At 30.4% G+C, this 9,970-nt stretch overlaps 1 protein-coding gene across 1 annotated transcript; it reads left to right on the forward strand.

Moving 5' to 3' along the window:
* Nucleotides 1-656: 656 nt before the first annotated feature.
* Nucleotides 657-9,513, forward strand: LOC120068538 (Major facilitator superfamily protein). The gene is made up of 3 exons (XM_039020356.2): nucleotides 657-1,080; nucleotides 5,725-6,047; nucleotides 8,260-9,513. The coding sequence occupies exons 1-3, from the start codon at nucleotides 954-956 to the stop codon at nucleotides 9,343-9,345; spliced, it is 1,536 nt and encodes a 511-aa protein (XP_038876284.1). The 5' UTR covers nucleotides 657-953; the 3' UTR covers nucleotides 9,346-9,513.
* Nucleotides 9,514-9,970: the final 457 nt, after the last annotated feature.

A 9,970-nucleotide genomic window follows, 5' to 3' on the forward strand; every position in this document is an offset into this window, starting at 1 on the left:
GTTGCAACATTCCCCTAAAATTTTACAAATGTTTCAAAGTATTTTTTGAGTATAAATTTTTTAAAATTTTGGATGGATATTGAGACATGAAATGATGTAGTAGTGACATAGAATGAAAACTTGGATCATTATATAGTTTTATAGGACATCGTCACACAGTTTAAGCCTCGATTTCTATACAATTTTTCAAGGATTTGTATCTGAAGGGTAGATTTGAAATATTTATGAAAATAGTTTAGATGTAATATTACAATTTTTAAAAGTATATGAGTAATTTTAAAATAAATGAGAAAGTTCAAGGTCACTAGATATAATTTAGAAAAAAAAATAATGAAGTGGCCTATCATATTAAAAGCTTGTATATTTATTTCTTTTTCAAATTTAATATATAAAAATGTAAAACTAATTGTTTCTCCTTCAGATAAATCCTAGCAATTAATTCAAAGGATAAAAATGAAAGATTTGTTTGGATATCTATTCACTAATACTACCTCATTAATTTCCCAAAATAAACTCATGAATTGATAAGAATAAAAAAAAAAAAAAAGGAAAATAAGCAAAAAGAAAAGGAAATTACCATAATAATACAAGTCGAAAAAGGAATAATAGTTTTGATTTTTTTTTTTAAAAAAAAAAATTGAAATGAATGAATGAATGAATGGCCCATAATCTTCACAATTCTCTTGTACAAGATTTTCCACTCCCCACTCCCTTTTAGAGTCAACCAAGTCTGCTCCTTTAATTTTATATTCTCTCTCTTCTCTTCTTGTGTTTGTTTTTTTTCAAGTAAAATTATCAAAGTTGTGAGAGCTTGAAGAAACTCTCTCTTTCTCTCTTTTCTTTCTTTATAAATATATATACAGCTATGTTATAATTAGGGAGAGATTTTAATAACCAGAGGTTTAAGGAGGAAGGAGGAAGGAAGAAGAAGAAAGAGAGAAATTTAAAGAGTTATGGCAGTGGGAATTGGAATAGAAAATGGAGGGCAATACAATGGAAAGATGACTCCATTTGTGGTGTTTTCTTGCATGATGGCTGCCATGGGAGGTGTTCTTTTTGGCTATGACATTGGAATTTCAGGTTCCCCTCTCTCTCTATCTCATTTATGGTTATTTTTACCCTTATAATTTTCTCGGTTAAATTATAAATTTAATCTTGCCATCTCTAGTTATAGGTTGAAGTACTCGCTGTCAATATACTTCTTAACTTTAGAAAGTATTGTCTAGATTTCTAAAAAATTTTTAATTTTGTGTTTAATAATAATCTTTTTAGATTTTTCAACTGTGTCTAATCTTTCAATACATAAAAGTTAGGAATGATATTTTCAGGAGATAATTACCCAAAAGACCAATTTTAAAGCTCTAAAATAGTATATGATTCAGTTTTTGAAAAAAATGTCAAATGTCCTTTTGCTGATTTCATGACTACATGAAATTACGGTATTGCCAATCTTTTTTGTTTTTCCTCTTCTTCTTCGGTGCGAGAAATCTTCCTTTGTACGTCGTTTTCTTTTCTCCGACTTCTTCTCTTCTGTACGTTTTCTTCTTCTTCTCTGACACGAAAAATCCACGCGAGCAGCTTCGACACGACCAACTTCGGTGAGCAAAAGACGAGAGAGAGGAGTGATTTTGTAAGTGGAAAAATGAAAAGAGTGAATGCAAGACATAGTGATTTGTGAGTGAAAAAAAGAAGAGAGCGAGATGAGTGAGAACGAGAGACATAGTGATTTGTGAATGAAAAAAGAAAAGAGAGTAAGGCGAGCGAGAGTGAGAACAAGACTGCTTTTCCGCGTGCGTGAATATATTTTGGTAATTTCACTTGAATTTGACGTTAGCAAAGGGTCATTCGACATTTTTTTTGAAAAAATCGGGTCATTTCACTTTTTTTTTAACCTAATTTTTAGGTCATCCATCCGGTAGACCTATAAGTATCTAGAGATACAAAATTAATTTTCATTAAACTTCTAATCTAACCAATTTTCTAGTTCCATTCATTATCCATATATATGTATCTCTTTCCATTAATCATCTTTTTATCTTCCAAATCAAACTACTTTTGGTTTTCTAGCTTTTTCTTGTTTCCCTAAACTTATTTATGGTATTAAGACTTGCTAGGATAGTTACGCTTTTATAAGTTTAAATACTATTTTGATTTGCGTATCATAGTTTATTTTGAGAGCTCATAAAGTTAGAAAAGGAAAAAAGAGTTTGATTTTTTTTCTTTTGAAAAGTTGAAACATCTTTCTTTATCTTTATCATGTTGGAAAAGTAGTTATTTAATTTTGTAACTCTTGTAGTTGTAGTTAGGTTCTTTCTCTCCCATGCTTTTATTGTTGGATTACGTACTTTTCTCCACGAGAAAATTTCTTATACTACGATAGTAAGAAAAAGTTTTCATATTCCTTTCATTTATTGTGTATCACATTAACATGCTTTTAGAAATAGGATGAGACCTGCTGACATTTGTTGGGGGAAATGGAATATATATGAACTGAATACACTAATAAGCTGTTTATACCACAACTAGAAACAATTGTATAGTATTCAAACTCAAACTTAAGTTAGATGATGTAACAAGGCTTGGATATGAAAATAACCAAAGAGTTAAATAACCTCAAAACCTTTGGAGACTCCAAAACATAGTCGAGACACGCTTCTGATAAACGTTGTCTTGAAGACAATTTATTCGCTCTGCACGGGTTGCAAGCAGACTACAACGATCATTTCAGCAGGATAGAACGACTAACTCTGGTAAAATTACAACCTCGAACTACTCGGATCTAGTAGAACTCTTGGATACTTGCTCTCAACTCAACTCAAAAACAAAATAAAGAAAGAAAGAAATGAGAGAACTTTTCACTTTGGAATGAGATACTACAAATAAAAAACCGAGTTATTATTTATAGGCTAGCGACTTAATAACTCTCCAAAATACAAAATAAAATCAAATAAATACAAAAATCGAAGCATTTATCAATTTTAACTCAATTGAGTTGTTACTTGACAAAAACCGAACATAACTTACTCAAATTGAAGAAACTACAAATTTAACTTTTATACATATTGAATTTGTACACAAAACATCATATTAATTGAAAGTTTCAATCCAATTTGAAAGTTTTTAACAATGAATTTAATCTACACAATTAAATCTAATTTTATGTTTCAATATTCAATTTTTTCACTTTCTTTTACTATATATATATCCAACAATATTATTGTAGAGTTTATTAATATTTATAAGACAAATTTAATTTTTATAGTATGAATAAACTACAAAGGGAGTATGGTACTATTAGAAAAATTCTCCTTCTTCCACCGTTGTGGGTCGAATATTTTTTGATGATATTATTGATTGTTAATTAGCCTTGTTGGCTTGGAAAAGTTCGATTTATATTTCAACCTGCCTTACATGAAAACAAACTAAAAGAAAATAGGCTACTTCAAAACATGTTTTTAATAATTTTTTCTTTCATAAATCAATTTTGTTTTTAGTTTTTTTTTTTATTTTATTTTAAAAACACACACACATGATATGATTTTTTTCTCATCATGAAAAATTGAAGAAATAATTATTGTGAAGGTAGTTGGTTGGATGGTTGAGGCTATAATAGTGGGCAAAGGACTCCATCACACATTTGGATTAATAGAAATGCCCACGGGGCAGGGTCGGAGATGTCATTCTTCATCACCGTCTCTGCTTCCCATTTCATTCCTTATCCCGTAAAATTCTTTATAGGAAATTTTTCCCATTATTTTTTTTTCTTGTAAAAAAAACTAATTAATTTAAATCACTAACCTGGCTAAATTTTAATTAAATAATTAACTTTATCACTAAATTGTTTATTATGACAATTTGAATTTGAAGATAAATTACTCAAATTTTGACCTAAAAAAGCTAATTAATTTTTTTAGTAGAAAGAAATAAATATAAATCAAACTATTCACATTATATAATCTAAATTTAAATATTCAATTTAAACATACTCATTATCTTTTCCAATAAATAATCAAATTTGAAATTTAAATATAATATTTATATAATAATAACAACAACATACCATAAGATAACTATACTAAATAAATATGCATCCCTATACTCATCCTCATGCATTTATTTATTGAGATTGTTCTCTTTATTTAGTTTAATTGGAGGGAGAAAATGCATTTAATGAAATTTTATTTTCTATTTTGGTTGGTTCCACGTATTTATTTTTTCTTCGAATTCATGGTTATTTAAAATATACTCCAGAACATTTTGTTAGGTATTTGAAAATATTCTAACAAACATATGAAATATACCACTTTATATAAATTAAAGATTGATTCAATTCTGGACATAAATCACCATTTCTTTTTTCATGTTGATTTTTGATATTATGTGAAACGTTCCATTATTTGTTCACTTCATATAATATATTCAATTGTTTATTTGGAAACATTTTAAAAAATATATAAAATATATTGATAAATATATTTGATATTTACTCAAATATTTATGGTGATTTTTAAATATACCTTAGAACATAAATTTCAGAACATATATACAAATGTGTATATATCATATATCATAAATTCAAAGTAGTCAAAAACTAATAAAAATATCACCGTAGTATATAAATCATAGATGGACTTGAGGTTCAACATTTAATATATATATATAAGCGTATACATCACAAAACAAGAAATCTAAATAAAAAACCATCTTGCCCGAGTCTGCGCATGGAGCTACTCACATCTGGTGCCAGAAGCTTCGCCACATCATCTCACGTCGTCCGTTTGCTCGAGTCTGCGCCACTCTTGACTGGATCTGCTCGAGTTCGCATCGAATTTGCTTGTACTCGGTGCCGGAAGCTTCACCCCACACCACATCGTCTCACACTGTCCATCTACAACCGCGTCGTCGTCTACTCAAGCCCGCATCGAATTTGCTTGTGGCTGACGCGGGAAGTTTCGCCTTGTGCGAGGCCATGCAGAGCATCCATCTACAACCACATTGTTAGGAAGGACAAAGAGAGAGGAAGGAGGAAGAAGAAAAATAGGTTGGAGGGAGAAGGAGGAAGAAAGAATAGGGATGAGGGAAGTGGAAAAAGATTCCAACTTATTTTTCTTTTTTAAAAAACAACATCAACGGACGTGAAGCCTTAAATTATGCATGGAGAGAGAGAATCAAATATTTTTTAAAATTTTTTTATTTTATAAAAAAACATGGATGAGACCTAAATGGTAAATACATACTAACTTTAGTGAAAATTTGTATTCTATTGGCCTATTTTTTAAATAAATTAAATATTAAAGACAAAAATGTAATATTGGTCAAGAATTAAAGCTATATGAGTAGAAACCCCTTATTATAAAAATGATGTATAGTTCTTGGCTGTTTTTTTTTTTTTTTTGGATTTTTGCACGAGGAAAAGTCATGTGAATGTGACTTAAAAAACTTAAGTGAGCCCATAAAAAAACCGATAATTGTATCTTATTTTTATAAACAAAGTAAATTAATACCTTTTTTTGCAACTCCCATTAATTAGAATTTGAACTTTTGAACCTTTTGTTATGATATCATACCTATGTTGGTCACATTTAATTAATATATTCGCTACTAGCAATATTAGTTTGTTTTATAATCACATTTGAAAAGTGAACACAATAATATTTTAGGTACAAAATTTTGTTATCACAAAATCATAATAATCGACTGATGATGATTATAATTTATATATAGGTGGAGTGACTTCAATGGAATCATTTTTGAAGAAATTCTTTCCAGAAGTGGATAGAAAAATGAAGGAAGACAAAGATATAAGCAACTATTGCAAATTTGACAGCCAACTTTTAACATCCTTCACATCTTCTTTGTACCTAGCAGGCCTTGTAGCTTCCTTCTTTGCTTCGTCTATGACCAAATCTTTAGGACGTAGACCTTCCATTCTCTTCTCCGGCGTCGTTTTTATCGCTGGGGCTGCGCTCGGCGGTGCCGCTATGAATGTTTACATGCTCATACTTGGTCGTGTATTGTTGGGAGTCGGAGTTGGTTTCGCAAATCAGGTACAATTGTTTTCTTATTTTGAATCTCACTTGCCCTAATTAAGTTTAATTAGATATATTTTACTCTCGAATTAGCTATTTAGTTCACAAAATTTCAAAATCATTTGTCTATGAGTGGAATAAGTGAACTCTAAGGAGTTATGAAACATAGGGAGTTGTGAACTCTTAGAGATCTATATAATTTCTTTTAGTGGTGGGATCCACAAGGTTTTTAAGCCAAACAAAAACAAGAAGTGAAGTTCACAACTCTTATTTTTAAACTCCTTGGACCAAATACACCATAAAATTAAGGGTTGCATTTAATAGATTTCTAAGCTTTTAGTATTTAACTGGTTTTTTGGACTTTCGATTATAGATCGAATAAATTTTTGACTATTCAAGTTGATTCGTGAATCTAAACAAGTATCTTACGTGGTAGGAATCTACAAAAGAGACAACGTTAAATTGTAGTTTGTGAATGTTCAAGAAATAAATTTGACTTGATGGTTCATTCTTTGGTTTCTTTTCACAAAAGATTTTCTTTTTCAGATAAGATGAAATTCTTTTGAAATTAGTGAAGTGATTTCATAGACAGCACGCATTTTTATGCATGAAGTAGTCAAACAACACTTTTGATTTTCAACACATGTACTTATTGGATAAATTTATCTTTTAAAAATCTAATAATATAAAATTTGGTTATTTTCAAAAATAGAAAAATAAGAAAAATTATTTACAGAGAATAACAAAATTTAATTATATTTAAAAATAAAAAAATAAGAAAAATTATTTACACGTAATAACAAAATTTAATCTCTTTGATACAGGTTGATAAAAGTTGATAGAAGTCTGTCAGTATCTATCCGTGATAGAAACTTATCAAGTCTATCAATATTTATGAATGTTTTTTTTTTGCTATTTTTATAATAATTTGACTTTTTTTATCGGTAAAAATTTACCATAAAATTTTCTGCTTTAATTAAAAATTAGTTTCTAAGCATGAATCACAACACTCAATTATTTAAAAATTAGGAAACATATCGTCATATCTTTTTTGCTTTGTTGACATTTCTTGTGATTTGAAATTGATACTGATTTATTTATAGGATTGAAATTGATACTGATTTATAAATATATAATTAATATCTTTTTATTATTTTTATCGTACACATTAGCTTTGCAATTTTTTTTTCTTGAAAAATGATTTTCTTGTCTTGACCAACCATGTGAGTTTATATTATTAAATAAAATAGAGTCATCACATAGCTTATTCATACAATAGAGTATGACATAAGTGAAAAAAAAAACATCTATATATATATATAACTCAAAATTTCCACATCAATAAAAAATATATTTTTATTATTAGGTAAATATCGTTATGATTTTGGTGTCATCACAATTTTGTTTTGTTTTATGTTTTTTATTCTTTACTATCCACGAATAAAATATTATATTCACGTTAATGATATTTTATTATTTATTTATTTATGTTTTATGATTATTTTTATAAAATAATGAAAATGTTGATTTCTCTTTTGTATTGATGGGTAACCCATGGAAATCATAATTCTATTATTATAAATCTTTTCACTATCATATGTATACTTATTCCCTCCACAATTATGAATTTATCTCTAACAATGATATGTTAGATGCATGGTGTTAATTTTTTGTCGAAATGTCGATATTTTTATCAAAAATTTTACATTTACTTGAGTTGGACGTCAACATGAGGTAGAATCAATATTTTCATTATATCTTAGAAATCCACGAAACATAAAAAATAAGTAACATAATGTCACTAATATAAATATAATATAAGTGATAAACATGTTAGCTTGTTTAACAATCATAAAAATGTTTATATTCAAGTATTTGTTTTGAATTTATTGTTTTAATAATTTTTACAAAAATACCTATCATGAATGATATTTTATCAATATCTTTATAAAATTAACTCGATATTTTCGTTGACATCAGTATTTTGAATCTTGGTTAGATTGTCGAAGTCTGTGGTGAGAAAATATTTTGAATGTTCTAATTCTCTAAGTTGTGTCTAAGTTTCATGCTAATCCTTTATCTATCAAACGTTCGCGTGCGATAAAACAAAAAGATTTTTTAAATAATTTCTTTAAAAAAATGGAATTATCATGTGACAATTTTTTAGTAGATGGGTGTAGTACAATTTTTTTTTCCATTCTCAAATCCTTTCCAATCCATACACTGGCAGGCTGTGCCATTGTACCTCTCTGAAATGGCACCATCAAACTACAGAGGAGCTATAAACAATGGCTTCCAATTCAGCGTCGGAATCGGAGCTCTAGCCGCCAACTTAATCAACTTCGGCACCCAAAAGATTAAATCCGGCAATGGCTGGCGAATCTCCCTCGCCTTGGCCGCCTTCCCCGCTTCAATCTTAACCCTTGGTGCCCTTTTCCTTCCCGAAACCCCCAACAGCCTCATTCAGCGCGGCAATACACACCAACTGGTCGATGAAATGCTCCAACGAATCCGAGGCACCCCCAATGTCCAATCCGAGCTCGCTGACCTCATCAAAGCCAGCGAAATTGCTAAATCCATCGACAATCCATTCAAGAACATCATGAGAAGAAAATACAGACCCCAATTAGTGATGGCCATTGCCATACCCTTCTTCCAACAAGTCACTGGGATCAACGTAATCGCTTTCTATGCCCCAGTCCTGTTCAGGACAATTGGATTGGGGGAAAGCGCGTCTTTATTCTCCGCAATCATGACGGGTGCTGTTGGGCTTGTCACTACCTTCATATCAATGCTGGTGGTGGACAAACTGGGGCGGAGGGTTCTGTTCATAGCTGGTGGTTTGCAAATGTTTGTGTCACAGGTCATTGTTGGTGGGCTGCTTGCAGCGCTGTTGGGCGATCATGGGGCTGTGAGTAAAGGGTATGGCTATTTGCTTTTGGTGTTGATTTGTGTGTATGTGGCTGGATTTGGGTGGTCTTGGGGGCCATTGGGGTGGCTTGTACCGAGTGAGATATTTCCATTGGAGATCAGGTCGGCGGGGCAGAGTATTACAGTCGCAACTAGTTTTGTGTTCACATTTATTATTGCTCAGACTTTTTTAACAATGTTGTGCCACTTAAAAGCAGGTATTTTCTTCTTCTTTGGAGGGTGGGTGGTGGTGATGACTGTGTTTGTATACTATTTTTTGCCTGAGACTAAGAATTTGCCCATTGAGAAGGTGGAGAGGGTGTGGAGAGAGCATTGGTTTTGGAAGAGAATCGTTGGGGAAGATGAGGAGGAGAGGAAGGTGGGGGATTTTCATTCTTCACTTTGAGGATTCAATTTCACACACACACATGGTTGCCATTGGGTTTTCGTTTAAAGCTAAGGTAGTCTAGGAGTTCAAACATTATATTAGATGGTGGAATGATGTAGAATGATTTTATACAGTAAGATGCCTGAGATATAAATTAAAATTTGTGATTTTACTATTGAACGATTATATGATTTTAGTCAGGTTGAATATATATACACTCTATTCAAAACTATAGGGATAGGAGATTTGAATCACAAATCTCGCGTTAATATAACACATTTTAATACCACTTGAATTGAAAAGTAGTAAGATGTCTTGATATCTTATTATTGTAAATAGACTCACAAAGTTCTAAAATACGAGGTACCTTTTTCACAGTTAATAGTGTAATTAAAATAGTCAATTTGTGCCTTTTCAATTGCAAGTTTGATGTTTCTCTCCTTTATTTATATTAATGTTTTAAAAAATATTTGTGATTCGTTAACAAAAGAACATCATGGTTAATGATATTGTTTTATTTGTTGAAAAACAAGACATTGTTTTACATATATAATCAAATTACTGTGTGTAGTGCTTTTGGACTTAAGGAAAAATAGTAAGATTCAATCAATTCAAAGAACACTGGACTAGAAATTGAACGAAA

The sequence above is a fragment of the Benincasa hispida genome, chromosome 1 (assembly GCF_027475165.1).
Source record: "Benincasa hispida cultivar pf3 chromosome 1, pf3_genome.v1.1, whole genome shotgun sequence".
NCBI lineage: Eukaryota > Viridiplantae > Streptophyta > Magnoliopsida > Cucurbitales > Cucurbitaceae > Benincasa > Benincasa hispida.